The sequence below is a fragment of the Medicago truncatula genome, chromosome 4, assembly GCF_003473485.1.
Source record: "Medicago truncatula cultivar Jemalong A17 chromosome 4, MtrunA17r5.0-ANR, whole genome shotgun sequence".
NCBI lineage: Eukaryota > Viridiplantae > Streptophyta > Magnoliopsida > Fabales > Fabaceae > Medicago > Medicago truncatula.
The window spans coordinates 40,352,973-40,378,357 of NC_053045.1; the positions used below are offsets into that span (position 1 = coordinate 40,352,973).

Consider the following 25,385-nt stretch of genomic DNA (forward strand, 5'->3'; position numbering starts at 1 on the left):
TTCTAAGAATCGGTAATTTACTCCTTTTGTAGTACCTGTCAAACACTGCTCCTAATTCTAATCAATAAATAAACTGGAGTAAAAGTATATTTTTAAAATCAAAACTGGAATTAGGGTCTTGTTGGTTTAAAAATATTTTTTAAAAATATACTTCATCCGTCCCAGATTGTATTACTTTTTCGGCATTTTACACACATTAAGAAATATAATTAATATTGTGTGGAAAAGAAATATTATGAAATGTTTTAAAAAATTGTCCTTAATAAATAATATGGGAAAAATAAATAAAAGAATTGAAAGAAGATAGAGTAATAAATAGTTAAGGTTATAATAGAAAAAATAACATTAATGTTACATAGGTATTGTAAAACGACATATAATTCGTGACAATTTTTTTTTTCTAAAGCGACATATAATTTGGGACGGACGGAGCATCTTTTTACACTTTAAATATATCTTTTGACACTTTAGGACAAGTTTATAAAATTACTTTTGGATACTCTTTATTGTCAAAATTTAAAATTGTACATAAACATTTTATTCTCATATATCCCCTTCAATGGAATACTATATCTAAATTAGGATTGACAATAAACCGAACCAATTCGATTAAAGTTCGTAATTCGACTCGACAATTGATTCGCCGAACTTGGTTCATGAATCAAATAAGCCGAACTTGAACTAAAAATTAAGTTCGTCAACTAATTGAGCTGAACTTGAACTATATGTAGCTCGACTCGTTTGATTCACGAGATGACTCGATTATTTATATATATATATATATATATATATATATATATATATAATTGATTTTACACAATCAGATAATTGATTATATATATAATACTTTAAAAACTAAGACAAACACTTGACAGTAATAGGATAAAAATGAGCTACATTAAAATTGATAGACAATGTCATGCACAATGTTGTTGTAGTTTTTAAGGATTTCAAAACTAAAATAGTCCTACATCGGAACATGCATGAAAAATGAAGGATACAATTATCTATAAGAAGAGAAACATATGCCACAAGAAGGCAAAACTGGATTTAGTTATTGCATACCAGTGTTAATTACTATGTGTAATAATAGCTTCATCCAGTCCATTAAAAATTGGTATAAATTCTAATATATTTATGGGTCAAAAATTTAAATTCTTTGACTTTTGAGTTACGTGGTTCAAGTGGCTTTACTCATTTTCATACCTAAACTTGTGCTTTGAACCAACGAAATGAACCTAATGAACCGAACCAAACTGTTCGTGAACTCTAAACGAGCCGAACTTGAGCTGAAAAAAAAAATTCATGTCAAACTCGAACCGAGGTTCGAACGGAGCCAATTTTTAACGAGTCGAGTCGAGCTCAGACAAGTTCGACTCGACTCATTTCCAGCCCTAATCTAAATAGATTATTGTATCTTAAATTATTAATCTCTGATTTTTGGAAGATATATTGGGCAGCAAGGAAATTATAACGTGACGGTTATGATCTATTCTTTGGTGTTAAATTTCAATTTCATAAGCTTATTGGTATGTTAACCTTTATGCTTTTATATTTGATACTACAAATATAGTAAAAAATTCTTGTTTAATTAATGGGTCAAGTTTAAATATTTTTTATTTTTGAAAGGAGCAAATTTACAACGTTTCATTAAAAATCGAGATATAAGTACATAACGATACATCAATAAATATGTAAGAGCTAGTATAAAATTGGACTGTTTTTGCTAAGGTGTGAGCAATCTCGTTAATTTGAATCCGGCTAAACTCAATATAAGAATTTTAAAATTTAATAATAAATAATTGTTTACAAGCATTCATAATACAACTAAATTAGTCTAGAACCTTTCTAGAGTCACAAATGAAGTTCATATTGTCTACATGAAGGTCAATCACTGAGGTTAAGGCATTATAGAGGGCCCAAGCCTTCCCCATCTCTACATAACAAAGTGGGGAAAACCACATAAACTTAGCAACATAGCATATGTCTTCATCCTGAATGCACGTGTCAATCCTCATCTTAGTATGTGAATAAGTGAATGATGCTTCTATATTACATGTATATTCTTCAAGAGAGTTATATATCCTGATCCTGGAGCCTGTTTCGACCACCTCTAAACAACAACACGAATATCACTAGAACTCGCTTTATAGTTTATAGGTACAAAATGTGACTTCTTGGAAAGAATAGTTAACGACGCTTAATAATCTTAATAATTTCCAATTTTTCAAGAAGAGATCCTACACTCTTTATAGATGAATTTGTTTGTTAGATGAATTTCCTCACAAGTCTCTATTTATAGGTACAAAATGTGGCTTCTTTGAAAGAATAGTAAATGACGCTTTACTAATTTCCAATTTTTCAAGAAGAGTCCCTACACCTCCAAAGTTCACTCTTCTTAGTTGAGTATGCAGGTTTCATATGAAAGGATAGTCCTCAAATTCATCTATACCTTGAGCTCTATCCAATATCAAGCCCCAAAAAATTCAAAGTTTGATTGTAAAAACAAAGACCAAAATGCCATATGTTCAAAAACTAGCTAAGAAATTCAAAACTAAGGGATAAAGGAAGTACCAAAGGTGGCGTCTCAGTCGATATCAATTCTAGAGAATACATGGCATGTAACAATTGTTGGGTTTTTTAGAAAATAAGGGTACGGTTTTTTAGTTGGAAAATTCTTGAGTTTGTTATTTTATTAGTTTTGTGCTGTCATCTGTGATGACCATGGAAATGACGGAGAACAATTCTAGATTGAAGAAATACGCTCCTCACCGACTTCATTGATAGCATCTGAAGTGGAGATAATGAAAGAGAAGGAAAAGGGTAAAGAAAATAGGGGAAATTTTACATAGATGCAGCATTATAAGATCTGATAGACTTGCAAAATTAAAATGTGATCTATCTTAGACCTCCTATAATGATGTTCCACAATAGCGGCAGCCTAAAACTTGAACAAATAGACACTATCAATTTGAACTGCTTTAAAGCTGTAATATCTAAAGATAATTTTTCAGTCACATCTTTTTATTAAGACCCCATCTATCTATGCAGTGAATTGACCAAACAAAAAATAGATGCCCCAATGGATGGGTCTGCATCACAAGTAAAGCTATCCACTCTCGGGAGAATTTATCCAAATAAAATGGAATGATTGGCATGGGTGTGGATTAAGGGAAGGACCAAAACTTGTCCATTGATTCACACAGAAATCCCTAACTCGGAGATCTTCATTATCCGTTTGTCCAGCACAGATCTCTGCCGCTTCAAACTTGAAGCCAAAGACGCAACCTGGTTATGTTTTTGTGGTGGACAAGAAACAGTAAGTAATTTCAAGTTACAGCACGTTTGGAAAACAAAGAATACAGAGTCATAGACTTGCCTCAGCTCGAAGTGTCAGGGCTTCACGGCTAGGTATATCCCGCAGCCTGTCTATTAAATCTACAGCATGATAATAGAGTGTAAATTTCAAAGCAGTAGCTCGGGCTTATTATTAAATATCATGACACATCCCCAAAGCAAATATGAAAGGGATAAAATAATCATAAAAGGAGCCCCTGCTTTTTATTAGTAAAAAACATCTGACCACACAAAAGGAGACATGAAATTAATTAAGTTAGTTTTTATATAGCATACCAGTAGCTCGGGCTTCAGCCTTGTATGATGATTTTGCCAGGCGTTGTAATTGGGCTCCAGTGTTCCTACGAATCATTGGAGTAAAACATTCAGGCATACGTCAACTATAATCAAGTAACTCATACGTCCTTTCATTGACTGACTAATAATACATACATTAGTTCGCTGTGCCCATATTTCATTTCCTTCTCAGCAAGAGCTGTCCTTTGAAGCAATTTTATGCTCTCCTTCTTTAGCAAATCTACTGAAAGGTTCAAGTCCTTCACATTCTTCTCTGCACTTGCATACCGTGCCTTCACAGGTATTAATGCAAAAAGGTGAAACAAACAACAGAATTTTAAGACACAACTGTCTAAGATCTCAAGATACAATGTCCTAAATATTAAGCTACAATATAATGAAAAAGCATATTAAGATTTATATCACAGATGAAGAGATGTAAGAACGTAGGTTAGGGATCTTGATTGTTCCACTGAATAATACCTCCTCACTTTGAAATCGACCCAATGTGTGGCGGAACAGAAATCTTCTCGGACCTGCAAGAAGATTAAGTACTTTAAAATAAAATAACATACAAGAAAATTACAAATTCATTTGACTTGAGACAGAAAAACACACACACACACACTAGGTAAGACTGGTTTGAATCATAATGCAATATTATAGTACAAAAGTCGTAATGATCACATTTCCCAAGATATGCATTAACAGCAACAATCAGGTTATACCTGACCAAGTGGGATCAGCAGCATGGATCAATCAATGCCATTATAAAAGGAAAATTTGAGCAAGGTCTTTTTTATTGGTTTATTCTAAAGTTTTTATTAATGAGAAAACTTAGACTAGGGGAGGCACACACCCATGTAAAATTATGGAGAACCACCAACCTCAGCGAGGCAATGAAATTTACGTTTACCAACTGGAGAATTCGACTATTCTAAAGTTTTAATAGGTATTCCCCTGTTTATTTTAATTGATCCCCATTGTCTCGCAATCACATCCTCTTCACCTTAAAAGAAACTTGTCCTAGAGTTTTCAGCTAAATCATGAAATCTTCCACTCCAAAATTAAATATTTAATGAAAATTTGATAAGTTAAATATTCAATCATGAACATGAATATTTGAAAAATCTTAAAATCATTTCCTGACTTCTTCTCTGAATTTTGAGAAATCAGGATCCTTTCCATACTAGCTTGATCAATCAGTTTTTGAAAGTATCGAATGAAGCATATCTGACTGAATAAAGTAAAATCAAAATTTTCTAACTCTGAAAATTTTAAAAGGTATGGATCCAAAAATTTGTGTTCACCTCTTAAATTTGCAGGATTATATTATGAACAATTTTCCGGAGCCATTGATATGGCATGTTATCTTCCACTTGTAGAGTGTTTTCTTGATTGGATCAATGAAAAATGCATTTATTGGCTGAACTATTGATGTGATTAATCAGGTTCCTTTTGAGGATCCATAATTTATCTGGATATCATAGATCAGTTTAAAAGTCCTTTCTATAATGCTATCTTACTTAAGACTACTTTCCAAATTGCCTATAAGGTCAAGGTTGCCTTTTTATGTATTAGGCAGGCTCTCTCCACACGATGCTTGCGACTTCAAAGCATTTTTTTTCCCCTTCTGAAAGGACTTCAAAGTGTGTTTAAACATGACAAATCTTCAATAACATGTGTTAGGAACCCACAGTGGAAAACAGAAAAAGGAAAAGGGTGACTTCACTGTTTTCTCAATGTTAACATGTGTTGCATAGGTACGGGTACGGTACTCGCCACTCGGTATGATATGGGTACAGGTACGAGAATACGGTTTTTTTTTTTTTTAAAAAAAAAGGTACGGGTACGTCAATAAAAAACACGAGTTTTGATATGATATAACATGAAAGAGCTAAATTGTTCAATTCACAACAAAAACATCATACTCCCTCCGTCCTAAATTGTATGTCGCTTTAGGGAAAAAAAATTGTCCCAAATTATATGTCGCTTTACAATACCAATGCAACATTAATGTTACTTTTCCTATTATAACCTTAACTATTTATTACTATCTCTTCTTTCAATTATTTCATTTATCTTTCCCATGTTATTTATTAAGGACAATTTTGTAAAACAACTCATAATATCTTTTTTTCCACACAATATTAATTGCATTTCTTAATATGTGTGAAATGCCCAAAACGTCATACAATTTGGGACGGAGGGAGTAGTAAACTGTAAAAGTTTAAAAAGTCAAAAACTGTGTTTGGTTACAATAACAAAGAAATTCAAATATACAAGTAATATTGTATTATTACGTTAATATATGAGAAAAACACAAATTTCACTCTAAACAAAATAACGAGAAAAAATGGAGTACCGAACAAGTACCGTACGCGTACCAGTACCTGGTACGTACCCAATATAAGTGCTTCACCGTTTTACAAGTACCCATGCTACACAGATGTTAACAAATCTCAATGATCCTTCGACTCTACCCTTGCATCTCACTATTTATTGTGGAACTTGTTCCCCCTACTAACTTGCTAATTGCTGCAACGATCCCTAACTAATTATCCAGTCTCTTCTGCTATAACAGTATGTCACAACAAATCTAATTCTGCTCTAATAAGTCTCACCATGGTTTTAATTTTTAATATCACTTACTGCAAGGAACACAGGAACAGCAGCTTCTTAATAGACTCGTGGTTAAAATCTGGGAGTATATATCATATGAAAGCTTAATACAAGTTCCAGGGGCTATTATACCAGGTTATCTGTAATACTGTATATTACTGAGGCCAACCTAAATTATATATAGTCAAACTTGGCTATCCAGTCCTTTAAAGGACAGATGCTAGTCATGCATTGTGACTCCTTAATAAAATAAAAACTACATCAGACACAAAAAAAATAAAAAATAAATAAAAAATAGGAAAGCATACACAAATACAAAGAAATCAGCATTGATCCTGCATAAGTTTACCCAATTTGGTCACAATGTAATACCTTCCGACAATATAAAGTTAAAGATGAAAAAGTTGTTAATTGAACATTTGAAGAAAAACTTTTAAGTGGTATAATGTAGGAAAACTCATTACTTGTCTGTGCAAAAGATGGGAAAATACCTCTCATAACAAGAAGGGCAGTAGAAACAGCAAGACCAACGCCTATAGCCGGATTCTCCCTTGCTACCATCACTCCATCTACAAAAGGATTAAGATCATAAATTGGGCATGCTTCTACATACATAAAAGATCACCCACAGCACAGCCCAGGAAAAACTTTGCTTTTTCAATTGCAAACAAATTAGAGATATCCTCCAAATGCTAGAGTCCTTCACAAGTAGGGTGAAAACCATGCAATCTCTCCGTGTATCAGTGTCAAAAAACCATTGAATAAACAACTATAGTTTGAACACCAAATAGAGGTCACAAATATATATATAACCCCATGAAAGCAATTTTCTCCAACCAAATTTTAATAAATGCATACATTATACATGGCCACAAAAGTTCAACCATACATTAAAAGGTGCTTCAACGTTGAAGAACAAATCCACTACTCATAAGTTTAAAACTATGTAAATTCTAATCACCTTTAACTTTATTGAAGAAAGCATCTTCATAAGTTCTATATTGTGACACTGCTCCTGGTAAAAAGTTCTGCAAAGAATCAAACATAATATACATGAGCTTTGGAGCCGATCATATTTTTTTGAGATAGAAAAGGGATAACACATGGTCAGGAATTTCCAGTATATTAAACAAGACAAAACAGAACATGGAAAGAATAAAAATAAGAGAGCGTAAAAAGAAGCTATGACACTAGAAGAACAGAGATTTTCTACAAACGAGTAGGAAAGTAAATGCAAGAACCTCACCAATCAGTTAATAAAAGGAAATGCAAAATAGCACTTTACATTTATTTACAATATTCAAAGATATCATGAAAATAACTTTGCTTCAATCTTTTTGATGGTTTGACTTTGCTTACTATTTTCTTATATATCAATAACTGTTAGCATTGGCCTTCTATGATATAAAAGAGAAACAATCCCAAACAAATCAAGCTTCATAACTATAGACAGATTTAGCAGGTTGAACCAGGTGACAGCATCTCAAAAAAAAAAAATGAAACTGAAAACCAATATGACAAATTTGATCTAGTATATCTTAGGCTCCTGGATTGAATCTGGTCAAATATGTTTGGATAACAAAAGTGAAAGTCATGCATAAAATTATAATTTCAATTCTAACTTGCTCTCAATTATAATTAATTCAAATCGTAAAATTTAATGTATAAAAATATACAACGCATCAAGAAATATAGTTCTAATTTTATTGCTTTGGCAGTGGTGGCAGGCTAGGCTACTCTAGCGGTTCCGACAATACCCAAACCTTCTCAAGGTTATATTCGGTCCCATTAGATCGCGCCCCCTATTTTTTGTCATTTTGCCTGCAGAACAATTGTGTATAGGTTTTTGGAGTCAAACGTCCCTAAAACAAGGGTCATTCTGTAGTATACGGAGTGGGTTTCCAGTTCCATCCTAACTGCATTAGCCCTTCAGTCATTCTTTTGTGTTTCTCCACCATTATGGCTTTTGGTTCCCCTCTTCATACCATCGTATTTGCTTCTTCTTTTCTGCTCCTTGATCCAAACTGTGGATTTGTTGCTTTTGTTGCCCCAAACCTGGGTTGCCTTTGCCTCTCCAGTTCCAGGATTTCTAGCTCGCAGGGCTCTTCATCCTTTTTTATAGATGATTATGGGCTCTTGGCTTCTGATTCCTTATTCTCATCTTGAAATGCAATGCTTCTCATTCCAATTCACTTTCTGTTTCCTCGTCCCAAACAGGCACCGGAAGGTGTGTGTCATATTCACACAGGAATTGCTTCCAGAGTCCACACAACATCGCATTCCGGTTTGCCCCATTTCTAGCATAACCACAAATTGATAGCACCATTTCTTAAAGCCTTCACAGCCATGGAACTTGATATATTATCTTCCTGAAGTATTCCAATGGCCACACAAGATACTACTCCACATTTGGTAAGCTGTCCAATAAGCATCCTCTCCATCAAAGCATCAAACATTGGAGGAATCATCTTCAAGATCCAATGCCCACAACGTCAATATTGTAACTTCGATGAAAGTTTATAGATGCAAAGTAAATCTTTCCAAGAAATGGAGATAAACTCGCCAATTACAAAGATCATAATATTGTAGAACTTCGGGAATCTGTTCCTCCCCACCCAAAGGCCCCAAAACACTTGGTTGAACAAATCTTCCCCCCCCCCCCCCCCCCCCCCCTATCTTTCCTCTAATTACTTTATATCCTATTTTTCCCTCTCTCGTCTCTTACTAACAACCTTTTTTTTTTTTTAACAGCAAATATTAATATGTTAATTGTTATGTTGGTATATTTTCTCCTCGCCAAGACCTTAACTCTTCAACTGCTTTAATCCCTTAGCTCTAGTTGAGCTATCCAGCCCCCCATATTACTAACTGCCTATAATTAACTAGCAATCGGGGTCCCCTAACATAATGCTAGTGATGGTATTGGGAGTGGCAAAGATGGTAATAATAGTGATGATCAGTGAAGATATCCTTCTTAAACTATGGCAATGTCCCAATCATCTTTCAATTGAAACCAGTGAGAATTGACATTAATATTTCTTACCAAATTAAAATGAAATAGAAAAAAATAGAGCTATCTGATATTATCTATGGCGAAACGAATATGAAGAATCAGGGAAAAGGAGAGGAAACCTGAAAGGTGCGAAAATGGGTGGTAGAGTTGTGCTGCACAGTACGAGCAGATTCAATTGCGGAACGCTGAAAATTCTCTGCCATCGACGCAAGTGATGCGGAGGGAGGTGGAGGGGAGGATGAAGTGTCTTCTCCGTTAATAGAGGGCAGCGAATACATCTCTGCCATTGACACCGGTGATGCCGGTTCCGGTGCCGGCGAGGAGGATGATTCTTCTCCGATAGAAGATGGCGACGAATCTGTCTCTGCCATTTTGATACACTGCTCTCGGTGGCTGTTTCGTTCAGGCTATAAGTCTTAACAATTACTAGCTGCTCCCAAACAAATAAAAATACATTAGTAAGGTTAATGTTAAGACTAATTAGATTTTATTTTATTTTTATAGGTGAATTTAGATTTTGTTTTTGTTAATGACTAAATTATTTCTAATTTTTTATTTTAAGGTATATCTCTACCAAAAATTGTAAATGATCAAAATGGTTATCACTATAAAAAAAATAAAAGAAAAATTAAATTTGATCCCAAACAATTTTTAGTTTCACTATAATTTTATGCGGAAGATAAAAGATAAATTGGCGAACAAATACACCTTCAAGAGAACATCTTTATGCCGTATGCCCATATGAGATCGAACACAGGAGCAAAATGATGAGGAACCGTAGTAGTAAGCAGACGATAAGCGTCGTGCAAAGTATAACAATCGTTTAATTCTGAAATTCAAAGACAATGATCCTGAATATCAACAAGTCACGGTAAGAAGTGAAGTCATACACTCCCCTACCAGCTCCTCCTCAAACGCCAACAACTTCGTCGCCATTTGTAAGCCTCACATCCTTCACCCTAACCTAAATCAAACATATCTTTAATTGTTGCCCACTGACTTGCAACCAAATCAAACAGTCTACGGAACCTATCACATAACCTATTTGTCTAAAAAAAAATATTATCCTCGTTACCAACCCCCCCACCCCCCTCTAAAAATCAACTATATTGCTTATTCTTACCAACTCCTCCCACCAAACCGACCCCTCCCTTCCACCCTCCTTCAAACAACCCCCCTCGACTTCATATCTCGCCAACAACACCCTAAATCACAAATCAACTCTTCTTTGATGGAGATACTAAATGTCTATTTTTTAACCTGACATACCAAATTTATGATTAACAATTATAGACAATATAAAGTACTAACAGTTTATGTGAAATTGTGAATTCCTTTTGAAAAAAACAATGTATGTCAATTAAATTTTTTAGACAACGGGTTTAAAAGTATTAAAATTGATAGATCCATAGGAGGTATAATGTTGACATGGTGAGTATAGTGATAACTTAAGTAATAAAGCGATAAGAAAGTTGCGTGTTCTTCTCAAAATATAGAAAAAGAACGTTTTGTGCTTTAGCCAGATTCACATTATAATATCGATATATACATAAACATATTAACATTAATCATTAAAAAAATTCCTTAAAAAACATTAATCATTAAAAATAAAGTTGTATCCGCAATATCTTTTTTCACAAGTTCCATCCGTGAAAGGCTATCGAAATGTGTCGAATAATAAATTATACATATCTCTTTTAATTGAGATTTAAAAATTTGTTAGCCATGTTATGAAAATCCAACTTCTAGACTCAACCTCATTGGTTTACTTTTGAAATTTAATTGAATATGAAGTTATAAACACCTGTTTTTTTTCTCAAGTATAAGCACCTCATTTTTATTTGTTAGAAAGGAAAAAAAAAACCTAGTTTATATCCCCATCATAGATATTAGTAGTCTCTTTTTGTATGTAAAATGTTGGTTACATGATTACATCACCAATAAACACTACTTTATTGTTGTTTTTTTAGAAGAGTAGTGATATTTGAACATCAATTTGAAATAACTTTTGTGATAATCTTTGTTTTTTTTCTTCTCTTTTTATTGGTCAAAAACAATGGAGAGAGAAAAAGAAAGAGAGAATAAGAGTATAATGTAAATATGTATGAGAAAGTTGTTAAAAAGTTATCACAAATGGTTGTACAAATATTTTTTATTTTTTATTTTTGAAACATTTGTCGTGATCAGATTCTTTTTTCATGGTAGTCGACACTAGTCGTGATTAGATTCTCTACTAGAGTAATAAAGTACTATTTTTCGAAGTGTTTGGTGGTATTGCTGACTGATTTTCCAAATAAAATTAATACTTAGTACTATTCTTGATGATATTATGGAGAACTTTGGTTGGACAACTTCCTTTAAATTAGAGTGACTTGCCAAGAATTATTCAATCAAGATGAATGAACGTTGGAGTTTCTTTATCAATCTAGGTCCCTCGGAATTTTGTGCCGTATGAGAAACACCACGCAAGGAGCTCGTGGACATTTTTATGACCATAGAAAAGATCTATGTTGGGATATTTGGGGGCAATTACCTCCCTGTCATTTTAATTTCGTTTAAGTTATTGAAACTGGTTTAGTGTTCTTCATAAAAATTATTGAAATTTTCTTATTTGTGAATAATGAAACACAAAACGGTGCAAGACTATATATTGTTGAGTAATTGTTTAATTGCATACACATAAAACAAATTGACAGTGTTGAAAAGGAAATCATACAAAAATATAAATATGAAGATACTATTTCTATTTTTAAAATAAATAATACAAAGTTCTTAATATCGTTGTAATTTCCTTATTTCATAAAAACAAAATAACAATGCAATAAAATAGTTACGATTTTTTCACTTTTTTATTCACTCTCGTCCAAATTCATTCATAAGAGCCCCCAACAAAGTCTACGAGTACTGGTATCTCCAATGGGGGATCCTACTTAACAAGGACCACTCCCCGTTAAGGATCCTCCATTGGAGGAAGAACAAATGAGTCTCCGTTAATGAACGGATAACTATATCCTAAGTAACTAACGGGTCCCACGTTTAAAAAGGTAATAAAATGTGTACTATTTGGTCCTACTTGCATAAAGAAGTAATAAAATGTGTACTACTTAGTCCCACTTGTAAAAATGAGTAATAGGTAAATTACTTTTGTTTAATGATGTAAAGATAATGTGTCATGTTTAAGTACTTTTCATTGGAGTCATTGAGTCTTTAATAGGTACTTTTATTAAAAAATTATAAATAAGTGATGTATCACATGAGTCCATTTAAGAAGTCCTTGTTAGGAACCATTGCTGATGTTCTAAGAAAGTTAAGAAAATATGTTTTTATTTTGGCTACTGAGAAAAAGTGTTATTTTTCCATATTTATCCCCCACGTTTATTTATTTATTTATTTTGAAAACAATCCCAACGTTTACTGATATCATAATAGAGAGGAAAAAAAATCATTGCATAAAGTTAAAAAAAACAACTTTGATGCATTATAATCATAGAAATAGATAGCAATTTAATAAATATGTTGGTGCATTTTAGAAAGAAAGGAAACAACAAATTGTAGTTTTGAGAGAATTGACAACATGGCTCACTCTCTTATCAAAATAATATATTTATTTCTCGATGTGATATGTTTGAAGGATAATTGAACTCTCATAAAATAAGAAACTAAATTTTCCTAATTACAATGACTTAAAAAAGACTTAATAATTGTTATAGAAAAATTATTGATGTTATATGTTTTGTGGTGGTAGTTAGGGTTTGAATCCAAGACCTTACATATATTATATATATTGTCTTGTCAATTTAGTTAAGTTTAAGAGTGCTGATGTTATACTCTCTCCGTCCTAAATTATAAGAAAAAAATTCATTTTTTTTGTCTCAAATTATATGCAAAAAGATCAACTTTTATCGTATTTAATTATATTTTTTCAAAATATTACTTTTTCCAAAGGAAAATTAAATGCAAAGTGTATTCAATTTGCTCTCTTTTTTATTTTCTCTATAATTAACTAGCAATGAAAATTATTTTTACATCTTCCTATAAAACTTATTTCAAAGATAACACAAAAAACTTTATTATAAACTACTATGTTGTAGTTTTCTTAATAAGTGTGATTTTTTTTTTCTTCTTCTTATATAATATGGGACCGAGGAAATATGTTTTAAATGACATGTATATATGATCATATTATGAAAAATGATTGACATCCACGATGATATTGAGAAATTTACTTAAAAAAATTCAATAAAAATATTATATTTTTAGAGTAAATAAATTAAATTGCGTCGGGGGAGTGTGGGAGAGAGAGTAGCAGCAGGAGAGAGGGGAGAAGTTGGTTACAGAAGTCACAGGTGGAAAGGGCGTTACAGTTTTCAAGACAACAAGTTGCAAAATTGTAGTATTTTTAATTAATCCCTCTGCGTGAAACTACTCTTTCTTCAATAGACAGATTTGCTCCCCAAAATTGGCAATTGTTCGCCACTCAGAAAAAGAAACTGCAAACTTTAGAGCTCAAACGATGCATTCCTATTGATTTTCATTTTTATTAAATATTTATTTTATGATGCTTTGTTGTTGTTCATTGAATTTGAATTTGAATTTAAGAGATCGAATACAACCATGGTTACGCGATTACGATAGCCTTCAATCCTTCGCTATCATCCTCATTTACATTCAGGTACTTTCTTTCATTTTCCCTCAATCATTATAATATAATAATAATAATTTGATCGATGATTTCAATGAAGATTGGGTGCGCGTTACTTGGATCGCTAGGAGCATCATACAATGGTGTATCGCTTATAAATCTTGCTATCTCATTGTTCGCTTTGGTTGCAATTGAGAGTAGTAGTCAGAGCCTTGGACGCACTTATGCTTTCCTTCTCTTCTGTTCTATCTTGCTCGATATTTCTTGGTTCATTCTCTTCACTCACGAAATTTGGTAAGCCCATCGCAATTTAGTTTTATTGGTCGCCTTATAGACATGTTATTATGCATTTCACATTGTAGAATTCGTTAGAGATGACAGTAGTGGTGGCCGGTTTTAAAGAGAAAATGTGGATTATTCGTTTGTCCTATGAATGAATGACTAGAGACACACTTGAGTCCCTAGGAAATTAGGTTTGATTGTTCGAAATTTAAACCTTCCATCTTCTTATCACTCTGCTCCTTAACTCCCCCACCCTCCAGGCAGAGTAATAGCTTTTGTATGGGATTTTTGTGGGATGACGAGATGCAAATCACTAAAATATACTCGTTGCCTGGGAAATCATACTCTTTCACAACAGTTTCCTTTGCGGCTTGTTAAAGCATAGTAATGGCTTTTGTGTGGGATGATGAGACGAAAAACACTGAAATACACTTGTTACCTGGAAAGTCACGTCTCTTTCACATAAATTGCCTTTGTGGCTTGTCAAAGCAGCGTAATGGCTTTTGTGTTGGATTTTTGGAATACCTTTGGGTTGGGTTCATGCCCTTTTGACTTGCGGCATTTTTTGAAAAAAGGTCCTGAACTGACAATGGATCAACTAGATGAAATATGCTTCATCTAGCATATACAAACTCTTGTGAACTTATGGGGGTTAGAGACTCTAAATTTGACTAACATTTCAATGCGTTGCTAACTGAGTTGCCTGAAACTTAAAAGTCCTTATTTGCTATTTCATTTACATGTATTATTGTGTTGGAATATTTTGATCTGCTATTTGGTGGATGGAATTGAGCATTTAAAATGGAAATGAAGTTCCCAGTTCCAGTTATCTTGTTTGGTGTATATATTAGAGTAGGAATTTCAAATATAAGCACAACTCTATGGCATTGAAAATAACTATTTTCAATTTTTAGCCTAGACCCTAAGAAATGCTATTCCAAGATTAAAAGTCAACAACAATATGTTATTTTTGTTGTTTACTATCTTCGTTTCTGAGTATCTCAACAAGTTTTGCAGCTAGCATACTTAGGTTGTTTATGCCGGTAATGTGATTGCAGGATTCTTTGATTACTTTGATCATCTGTGGCAAGGTTCGCTTTTGGTTATCGTAATTGATGGAATATTTTTTTATCATCATAACGCACTCTAGCCACATCACTGCCAACATTTTTTGCATCCCTCTGTTTATCAATATGAAGTCACTGTGGTATACAATGAACAAACTATAGTATATATGCTCACATGAACCAATTTTCTATGCTTGTATGAATCAAACAAGTGATCATGACTGTGCTTTTGATTCACATCTGATCAAAATCTTTATGTGTGTTTGCAGGAATATTTCTTCCGACGATTATGCCAAGTTTTTCATATTTTCTGTGAAACTCACCCTGGCTATGCAAATCATTGGTTTTATAGTGAGGCTATCATCCTCATTGTTATGGATTCAAATTTATAGGTTGGGTGCATCCTATGTGGACACAGCTTCTCGAGCAGCAGACTTTGACTTACGGAGTAGCTTTTTGAGTCCTGTGACACCGGCAGTAGCGAGGCAAATCTCCAATTCGAATGAGATACTTGGAGGCTCTATATATGATCCAGCCTACTACTCATCCCTGTTTGAAGATAGTCAAGAAAACAAATCTACATGTGGGGTAGGATAAATTTTTCAGAACCATATATCTGTTTATGTTTGCTTCAATGATTAATTTTCAGTTGGTATACATCTTTTCTGCTGGGTAAAGGAATAAAGATAGATGAAACTGGTTATATTGTCCTGTATATTCTGTAGTTAGCACGCTACCTCTTCTGGTAAATATCCACTTTGTGAAGTCTTATCGGATATACATTGATGACAAGGACAAGGAAGAAATGAAAGCTTTTCGGAAGACATTAAATTTTACCTGTGAACTTTAGGTTTCTATTTCTTATCATTGAGATTGAATTACACCTATCCAAAAGAAGGATAAAAGTTCTGCCTAATTTGTCAAACCAATCAATTTTTACCTATTCCTCAGCTTGCTAGTCACATATTATGCAATCAAGTGATTGAGTTTAACACTTTATTCTTCTTCCTTCCCTATTGTAAGATGTTGCAGCGGGGGCTCTATTTATTGGTACCAGTCTAGTCTCTATCATGTTTCAATGGTGCATTTCACCGGTGCACCGACAGTTTTAAGGTTTCACACTGTGAAAGATTAAGCGCCAGAACAAAAACGAATACTAATTCCTGAGAAGAAAAGGCTTTTTGTAATTTTTTTCCAGGAAAATTCATTATAGGGATTTAATTTAATATTATGTATCCTACATAGTCTTGTTATTTTGATAAACTTCGTTGGGCTTTACATATTTCATTTGATTGGTTGTTTCTAGATGCCCAATCATGACATTACCCAGAACGGGTCAACATCAGCCACTGGAGTCTCTCCGAAGACATCCACAGAGATATCTTTTCAGGCTTCGAATGTAGGTATTTGATTATTATATATACCCTTTTGCAGTCTATTTACTTTTTGCAGCATCATGAATCTGTAATCTGTATTACTTGGCCTAAAACCTCTTTTACCCTGATCTCATGTTAACAGTTTACTGAGAATTTCGATCTGTTATGCATTTTACTGAACGACACAGATGGATGTCTGTTGAATGTCATAAGAACATGGGCATTTTAATTATTTTTTATTGGTTTTTTTAATAAAAAAAAACATTTAAAAGTGATCACTTTAGAGATTTTATTTTAGATAGTTTTGTCCTAATCATGGTTGATCAAGGCTAGACTGTGGTACTTTCAGAAGAAAAGTTTGCTAAGTGCAGTTTTATCATGTATACACAGGAGCCTGCCATGCGTAAATTGTGAAACAACTTATACTTTCAGTTATGCTTTTATTCCAATGATTTTTCTTGTCTCCTGGTTTATCGGTCTCTAGTTCACATGTTTAATGACTAAGGCGATATCTTTGGATCAACAGTGGATTCAAGATGAAACTAGTCAATTGCCTGCTTTGCACGGTCTTTTTAATGGAGAGTTTCATTTACGTTGATGTTTTATCTGGTCTTATTTATTTTTCTTTGGAAAAATTAGTGACCACATCAATGACCAAAATTTGTTCGCCTTGATAATCATTTGGTTGTCTTTCAAATGTTTTCCCTATTAGGAGGACAATTCACTGCCAAGGCTTTCAAATGTCTTTTCCTAGAGCACTCTCTTGATAATCATTTGATTGTCTTTGCTTTCTCCATCTTTTTGTTTTATTACTTTTCAACGATGACTATGACTGCTGACGGGTGCTAGCATCAAGGTAGACAAAATCGAGATCCTAAGTAAGATCGGGTAGGACCCATGAAATCGTGAATCGGAGGATCGTAACACGGATCGTAAGATCCTACCAAATTTAAAAATTCATATATATTGCATATAAATTCATAGATATTCATATGAAGCAACATAATTTAATAGAAAGAAAACTTTAAATAACACTAACATTCATTATCAGTAGCACATTAAATAAATTATATGGTGTGGTAGAACAGTAAATAAATTATATGGTGTGGTTGAGAACAGAACAAAGGGAAAAGGGTTGAATATAAAATAGAGTGGCTATGAAAGAATGAAGGATTGTAGTCTGCAGAACTAATGGGGGTAGAAGACTGAATAAATAATTAACGTGATAGAGGGAATTGCATTGGTAAGGTTCCATGATTTATGGGTGTATTGGAAAATTTCCCTAATTATTGATAGTGGCTTTATTGGAAAGATTTTCAGTAATCAATTGGTTTAATGAGAATTTGAAACTGTTTCAGAAAATTAGAAGAGTGAATCACGTTTTTTTTTTGCCTTTATGTTCGCAAAAAAAAAAAAGTTGGAATAAATCCGGGTCAAGGCCCGACCAGAAAACCAGGTCTTTAGTAAGTAAAACGCAAACCGGGTCGAGAACCGACCCGCGGACCCGGATTTCTGGATCTCAAATCTGAATCGCCAGAATCGTACGATACAAACAATTCTGCGTTTTTCAACGGCGATCCAAACCGCGACCACCAATTTCCGATTCCGACGACTTTCCGGCACGGCAAGAGGAGGTCAGATCGCAAACTCGGACGATCCTACGAGTTGGATCGCGAGTTTGTCTACCTTGGCTAGCATGGTTGAGAGGATGTTGCCATTTCTCATCAACTCACCATGTAGTTCCTTCTACCTTGGCCCTGATATCTCTCTTCTGATTAGTAAATAGTCTGTCCACAACTTTATTCAATTCAGGTTTTTCATTATTTTAGAAGCGATTCCATTTTAAAAACCACGTGTGAATCTCTTTCCTATCTAGGTTGGTGCCATACAATGTTTGTTAGATGTCTGCCCCTTAAAAACAAAGTTTTTCTTGGCTCAATCAAGAATGAAGAAGCATGAAATTGGATAGAAATGTACTGCAAATATATGTTTTTTATATACAAATACAGTTTCAATTGAATTAGATCGTTTCCATTAATATTTCTTGCATTTGTTTCGTGCTTAAAAGTTGATGGCATCAAGGTAGACAAACTCGCGATCCAACTCGTAGGATCGTCCGAGTTTGCGATCTAACCTCCCCTTGCCGTGCCGGAAAGTCGTCGGAATCGGAAATTGGTGGTCGAGGTTTGGATCGCCGTTGAAAAACACATAATCGTTTGTATCGTACGATTCCGACGATTCAGATATGAGATCCATAAATCCGGGTCCACGGGTCGGTTCTCGACCCGGTTTGCGTTTTACTTACTAAAGACCGAGTTTTCGGGTCGGGTCTTTGACCCGGATTTATTCAAACCTTTTTTTTTTTTTTTTGCGAACATAAAGGCCAAAAAAAACGTGTTTCACTCTTCTAATTTTCTGAAACGGTTTCAAATTCTCATTAAACCAATTGATTACTGAAAATCTTTCCAATAAAGCACTATCAATAATTAGGGAAATTTTCCAAGACACCCATAAATCATGGAACCTTACCAATGCAATTCCCATATTTATAGCAATCAATTCCCTCTATCACGTTAATTATTTATTCAGTCTTCTACCCCCATTAGTTCTGAAGACTACAATCCTTCATTCTTTCATAACCACTCTATTTTATATTCAACCCTTTTCCCTTTGTTCTCTTCTCAACCACACCATATAATTTATTTACTATTCTACCACACCATATAATTTGTTTAATGTGCTACTGATAATGAATGTTAGTGTTATTTAAAGTTTTCTTTCTATTAAATTATGTTGCTTCATATGAATTTATATGCATATATATGAATTTTTAAATTTGGTAGGATCTTACGAACCGTGTTACGATCCTCCGATTCACGATCTCATGGGTCCTACCCGATCTTACTTAGGATCTCGAGTTTGTCTACCTTGGATGGCATGTCTAATTGTCTACTGGCATCTTGACTCACCCAGATCAGATCTGTCTAGTTGGTAACTTCTTATGTGTTTTGATCCTTGCAGGAAGAGAATGTATAAATCACAAGATGGAACTTGTTTAAAATAGACACCGAAATGCATTGTTCTCACTCCTGTATTGGTATGGGTCTTTCTCATTATGCAGCATCCTGTATGGGAGTAGGTCTTGTACCATATGCATCTGTTGGCAACTTTCTCAATGTAAATGTTTTGGCAGAAAGGATAGCCACGCCACTGGTGCATTCTATGACAAAAACGAAATCCAAGGTTTTTCCTTGAAGCAGTGCCTGAGTATGTCTGAAATTGAGCTTAGGAAACAAATCTAGTTACATTTTTGACAGATTTGCATATGAGCAAGCAGTTCGGAATCTGCATGTAGGTGGAAAATATGCCTGGAATTTGTTCCCGGGTTTTTCTTGCCTTTTTTGTTGCAGTGTTTTAGGAGGCTAGTTAGTAAATCCATTGTTACGAAGCGGGCATTTTATATTTATTTGATTATTTTTTTAAACTAGACCATGAGAATATATGATATTAAAGATGCTATAGAATCAGTTAGTGTTCATATTGAATTGAAAGATGCTATGAAATCAGTTAGTGTTCATATTGAATTGAATAGCGTGCGAATGTTGAATTTGTAATGATTGATAAACATTGATTATAAGGAGGATAAAAGAAAAAGAAGGGTAAAATCTACATCAACCAATTCAAAATCCTTTAACATGATATTTCAAATCGGTTTAGTTTCAACATGATTTGATATTTGACGGTATTGCATAAGCAGTGGTTGTTATAATAGTCGTCACTTAGGCCCCATGCAGCCTTTCTCTTGGCTGAGTATGGAAGCAATAGTGTCATTACTTGATTCACACGTTTTCTATTAAGAATTAACAAGTCTTTCATCAAAGAAATTAAGCTAGTGCAGAAATAATGAGTAAGACCTTTGCAAACACTCAAATATTAATCACCTATTTGTTGATAAAGAATAGTTCGAAAGTCCCCTCAATTTGGCAGTGCCTAATCACCTGTTTGTTGATAAAGAATAGTTCGAAAGCCTCTCATTTTGGCAGTGCATAATCACCTATTTGTTGATAAAGAATAGTTCGAAAGCCCCTCATTATGACAGTGCCTAATCACCTATTTGTTGATAAAGAATAGTTCGAAAGCCCCTCATTATGACAGTGCCTAATCACCTATTTGTTGATAAAGAATAGTTCGAAAACCCCTAATTTTGGCGGTGCCTAATCACCTATTTGTTGAAAAGAATAGTTCAAAAGCCCTTCATTTTGGCGGTGCCTAATCACCTATTTGTTGATAAAGAATAGTTCAAAAGATCCTCATTTTGGCGGTGCCCAAAGATACAACAAAACGTTGGTACTTTGGTTTCTAGAAACTATACGAGGCCAACGATCCAAGTTCATGAGCTAACTTGGTTTCATTTTAATTCACCCAAAAAATAGCTTGGTTTCATTTTCATGTGATTTAATCTTTTTTTTTTTTTGAGGAATTTTTTATGTGATTTAATCATGACAGTGGATTGATAAAATATAAGTTGATGATCCAAAATGAATGGTCGCAAAAAATGGTTCGTATCAAACGTGGGTATATCCTTATCTTTATAGTTGTATTACTTTGCTAATATTTAAAAGACCAGATCATCACATTCCAAAATTGCGAAACAGACTAAAATATGAAAACCATACACTTCTTTTTTTTTTTTTTTTGAAGGAGAAAACCATACACTTCTTAATCATGATATATATTGCATTACTTCAGCAACATCAGCCGCAAAATAATAATCAAAAACAAAAAGTTGCCCACATTTTCGAGTACCAAAAATTCATACATATAATCTCAAAAATTTAAGAGTTTGCAACTTTTCTCAACGATAACATAAGGTAATAGTGGTATGCAAATACGTGTAGAAAAGGGAAAACCCCAATAAAAGCATCAATTGATGTTTTGCATCCAATGTAGACTGTAGATGGTATAATATAAGAGTTCATTATTTTCCATCATAAAAATACTTCGCCAAAAAGCAGAAAAAAATCACTTTTTAATGGGAGATCATTTCACGGTCAAGATTTTGATGATTGATGCGGTACCCACGCGATGCAGAACCACAACAGAATCCCCATTAACGCAGAGTCCCTTTCCCTTGGCACATTGAAGGGCAAATTCTATTGCATCTTCTGTTGTTTCTGCATGAGAAGCTCTAGCAGAAGCTGCACTTAATATTGGAATCAATCCTCGGAATATCAAGCTATGTCTCGCAGGGGACTCATCACTGCATGACCAATCAAAGGTATCAGTCGTTAGCTCAGGAACAACAACAGAAAGAATTGGCGTGCCTGGCCTGTATTTAGCCACCAATTTTGCAGTAGTCCCTCCTCTAGTTAAAACCAATATGAGAGCTGCTCTAGCAGAGTTGGCTGTTCTAACAGCAGAAGAAGCTAGACTCTCCAACGGGCTCATGGGTACTGGTGAGTGCTCCATTATCCTTTTGAATACATCTCCATAGTCAATGGTGCTCTCAGCTTCAACACATATTTTAGCCATTGTACGAACAGCGAGTTCTGGATAAGCTCCAGCAGCAGTTTCACCACTAAGCATGACACAGTCTGTTCCATCCAGAACTGCATTTGCAACATCAGTAGCTTCAGCTCTGGTTGGCCGGGGAGATTTGATCATTGACTCCAACATCTGGGTCGCAGTAACGACCGGTTTTCCTTGGATATTGCACTTATAAATCATCACTTTTTGTGCGAGAAATATTTTCTCAATTGGAATTTCCATTCCAAGGTCACCACGTGCCACCATAAATGCATCAGAGTTTGCAAGGATATCATCAAAGTTTGCAACCCCTTCTTGGTTTTCAACCTGCCACATACAGTTGCAAGTCGCAGAAAAAAAGCAACTAGAAATAAGTAATTGAACATAAACATATACAAGAGATAGAAAAAATCAGTAGGAACTCAAACATATTTTCTTTGAAAAGCATCTCAAAGTTTGTTAGATGATGTCAAATAACACACATTAATGTGGATGCAGCAATCATCTCTATGAAATCATGTCTGATTAGAACTCTTGACACATCGTTAAACAAGCTCAAAAATCACATCTATTCCATGAAGAAAAAAAAATCAGAAATTCATAACATAGCATACCTTTGACATGAGAAGAATGTTCTTAGCATGGTGTCCTAGCAGTTTCCGAACTTGCACCAGATCAGAACCTTTTCGAACAAATGAAAGCGCAATCATGTCAATTTTATTGGGAACTCCCCAAGCCATGATATCTTCCTTGTCTTTCTCAGTCAAAGTGGGAAGATCCACTACAACTCCAGGCAGATTAACATTCTTTCTCTCGCCTAGAACAGCAGAGTTCTCACAGCGGACTCGAACCAAACCCAATTCTTTGTCACATGATAAGACTGTAAATGATATGGTTCCATCTGCGCAGAGTATGACACTCCCGGGCTTCACATCATGAGCCAACTTTTTGTAGCTCATGCTGATTGTATTCTCATCACCCTTTAGGCTATAGTCAGTTGAAATAGTTATTTCATTACCTTGTTTCAGTTGTATAGGTTTGGCGTCCTTGAGAAATCCAGTTCGAATCTCAGGCCCCTGCAGCAATGAGCAATGCAAGTAGATGCATAAGATGAAAGATATGAAATGTAGGAACTTGAAAATGCTGGTTTTATTTTATTAAGTTGATGAATAATAATGCCTCGAACTCTCACCAATTCAGCATTTAGTGAAAGATAGGAAATGTAACATGCCTAAATGATTAAGCCATTCATGTTCTTGACCTATGAAACTAAGAAGCATATAATGAGTAAATCAGCAGCTTTACATTGAATTGTTTTTAACTTCATTTTTATGAGCCCAGTAATACTAGATCGGTTTAAAGAACCTTAAGAACTTTCTGCTACAAGCCTCCAACAACATACCTATTTAAGAACTTCAAATAAGTCCTACAACTACAAGTCACCCTACATCTTGTGCTATTATTGTGGAAATTATTTTTTAATGCATAAGAAACAGCTTTTCTACTCTTGTACAATAAGAGTTTTTAGTTGCGGCACTCATCTCATCTCCCTCAAATTACAATACTCACCAAAATCAGGTTCTAAACCATAAAGATTAAGAATCAAGTAAGAACCGGACATTGAAGATGCTTTTATATCATTATAGCGCAGAAGCGTTAAAAGAACTATAGTCTATTTGGATTGACTTATTTGAGCTTACCTACTAGCATAAGCACTTGTGAGACTCTTATGGCCTTGTAAGCACTTGTGAACTTATTTCTATGACTAGATAAAATAAAGTTTAATTGTTTACATATAAGCTATAAGCAGTTTCCATAAGCTATTTTGAAGAACTTATGAAAATATGTTTAACTTATGAACATAACAGAAGTTGATTTCATAACTTCTCTCAAGTAGTCTCACAAGTCCTTATGCTAGTGAATATGCTCAAATAAGTCAATCCAAACAACCTTTATGACAAATAAAAAAATTATTTTCAGCTTATTTTCATAACCTCTCTAAGATAGCTTATAAAAACTGCTAATAACTTGCATGAAACAAGTTTGACTTTATTTTATCTTGTTATAAAAATACTTTATAAATAAACAGTTACATGATAAACGCTTAAATGAATTGTTTACCCAAACATAACCTAATCTTACAGTTCAAACATGTATTGACGGTAAAGTCACTCTTAATCCGTTAAATTTGATCTTAATTCTTATCCATACATATAAGGTCAAAATCAACTTGATACACTTCATACATCTCACACATCAATCACAAACACAGATTACAATTAACAAAGAAAACTCAAGATACATATGAATAATGAGTAATTAATAAATAAATAAATAAATAAATAAATAAAAAGGTTTAATACCTTAGTATCAAGCATGACGGCGCAGAGAATTCCGGTATTCTCCATAGCAGCTCTAAGATTATCAAGAGTTTCCTGATGATAGTCATGAGAACCATGAGAGAAGTTGAATCTGGCAACGTTCATACCTGCTCGCAAAAGCTTCTCGACCATGGGAACAGACCTAGATGCGGGTCCCAGCGTGCAAACGATCTTAGTTTTGGGCTTCTTCTCTGCTACAATCGTCGACATGTTTGTTTAGATCGATGAGTGATGGTGTTCTTCTTCTGCTGCCTCTGTTTTGGGTGCGCTGTGCTTTTATTCTGACTCTCCAATAAACAACTGAAACCGCTTATATAGATATTCTCAAACAAGCAAGTCTCACGCGGACCAAAATTATTCAACAAAAGTAGTATTTTTTTCTTGACCAATAATCAACCCAAAAGAAACATTTTATAAAACTAACAGTCAATTTTATTAAAAAAACAAAATTATATATATTTATTTATACTTTTTTCCTCAAATTTTACTTTCCAAAAAATACTATCTGCACCATTTTTGTTGTTGATAGAAATATCTACATCACTTTTTTTTTTTTAATAAGAAATATCTACATATTTTTTTTAGGGAAAAAAATATCTACATCATTGTAAAGCTATTATCATGTAAGTCATTATAACACAACAATAATGATAGATTTAGGGATGACAACATTGGCACCAACAAAAAATATCAGCAATGGATGGATAAATATTTACATTATTGCATCTGAGTTTGGACTTAAGGAATTACCCACAAATTTGAACAAACATGAGTGCAACCCACATATTATATAAACTATAATTATAACTTTATATCATACTGCAATTAATTATTTACTCATAA

At 34.0% G+C, this 25,385-nt stretch overlaps 3 protein-coding genes across 5 annotated transcripts; 1 reads left to right on the forward strand and 2 right to left on the reverse strand.

Annotated features, from left to right (window-relative positions):
* Nucleotides 1–2,824: 2,824 nt before the first annotated feature.
* On the reverse strand, nucleotides 2,825–9,698 carry LOC11446316 (RGS1-HXK1-interacting protein 1). Its single transcript, XM_003607771.4, has 8 exons — nucleotides 9,388–9,698; nucleotides 7,217–7,283; nucleotides 6,747–6,824; nucleotides 4,117–4,169; nucleotides 3,790–3,926; nucleotides 3,634–3,698; nucleotides 3,380–3,438; nucleotides 2,825–3,288 (listed from the first exon to the last, which is right to left on the reverse strand). Exons 1-8 carry the CDS (start codon nucleotides 9,637–9,639, stop codon nucleotides 3,199–3,201), a joined length of 801 nt encoding a protein of 266 aa, XP_003607819.1. The 5' UTR covers nucleotides 9,640–9,698; the 3' UTR covers nucleotides 2,825–3,198.
* Nucleotides 9,699–13,534: 3,836 nt separating this feature from the next.
* LOC11441926 (uncharacterized) lies at nucleotides 13,535–20,219 on the forward strand. 3 transcript variants are annotated; one of them, XM_024782928.2, is made up of 5 exons: nucleotides 13,535–13,940; nucleotides 14,011–14,204; nucleotides 15,529–15,847; nucleotides 16,566–16,662; nucleotides 19,657–20,219. In XM_024782928.2, exons 1-5 carry the CDS (start codon nucleotides 13,824–13,826, stop codon nucleotides 19,692–19,694), a joined length of 765 nt encoding a protein of 254 aa, XP_024638696.1. In that variant the 5' UTR covers nucleotides 13,535–13,823; the 3' UTR covers nucleotides 19,695–20,219. The 3 variants fall into 3 exon arrangements, with proteins under 3 accessions (XP_024638696.1, XP_024638697.1, XP_039689681.1); XM_024782929.2 differs by having other exon boundaries at nucleotides 16,566–16,658; XM_039833747.1 differs by lacking the exon at nucleotides 19,657–20,219 and adding an exon at nucleotides 16,778–18,236 and having other exon boundaries at nucleotides 16,566–16,658.
* A 1,182-nt stretch (nucleotides 20,220–21,401) lies between these two features.
* LOC11440906 (pyruvate kinase, cytosolic isozyme) lies at nucleotides 21,402–24,855 on the reverse strand. Its single transcript, XM_039833746.1, has 3 exons — nucleotides 24,525–24,855; nucleotides 22,776–23,237; nucleotides 21,402–22,488 (listed from the first exon to the last, which is right to left on the reverse strand). The coding sequence occupies exons 1-3, from the start codon at nucleotides 24,750–24,752 to the stop codon at nucleotides 21,676–21,678; spliced, it is 1,503 nt and encodes a 500-aa protein (XP_039689680.1). The 5' UTR covers nucleotides 24,753–24,855; the 3' UTR covers nucleotides 21,402–21,675.
* Between the last annotated feature and the right edge of the window lie 530 nt (nucleotides 24,856–25,385).

Excerpts from the sequence above, each read along its gene's own strand:
- LOC11446316 (XM_003607771.4), bottom strand. The coding sequence starts at position 9,639 with ATGGCAGAGACAGATTCGTCGCCATCTTCTATCGGAGAAGAATCATCC. Across the intron at positions 6,825-7,216 it reads TTTCTTCAATAAAGTTAAAG|ATGGAGTGATGGTAGCAAGG; the intron begins GTGATTAGAATT and ends ATCCTTTTGTAG. Across the intron at positions 3,289-3,379 it reads CCCTGACACTTCGAGCTGAG|GTTGCGTCTTTGGCTTCAAG; the intron begins GCAAGTCTATGA and ends AAACATAACCAG.
- LOC11441926 (XM_039833747.1), top strand. The coding sequence starts at position 13,824 with ATGATGCTTTGTTGTTGTTCATTGAATTTGAATTTGAATTTAAGAGAT. Across the intron at positions 14,205-15,528 it reads CTCTTCACTCACGAAATTTG|GAATATTTCTTCCGACGATT; the intron begins GTAAGCCCATCG and ends GTGTGTTTGCAG. Across the intron at positions 15,848-16,565 it reads AAAACAAATCTACATGTGGG|ATGCCCAATCATGACATTAC; the intron begins GTAGGATAAATT and ends GGTTGTTTCTAG.
- LOC11440906 (XM_039833746.1), bottom strand. The coding sequence starts at position 24,752 with ATGTCGACGATTGTAGCAGAGAAGAAGCCCAAAACTAAGATCGTTTGC. Across the intron at positions 23,238-24,524 it reads CCGTCATGCTTGATACTAAG|GGGCCTGAGATTCGAACTGG; the intron begins GTATTAAACCTT and ends TCATTGCTGCAG. Across the intron at positions 22,489-22,775 it reads ACATTCTTCTCATGTCAAAG|GTTGAAAACCAAGAAGGGGT; the intron begins GTATGCTATGTT and ends TGTATGTGGCAG.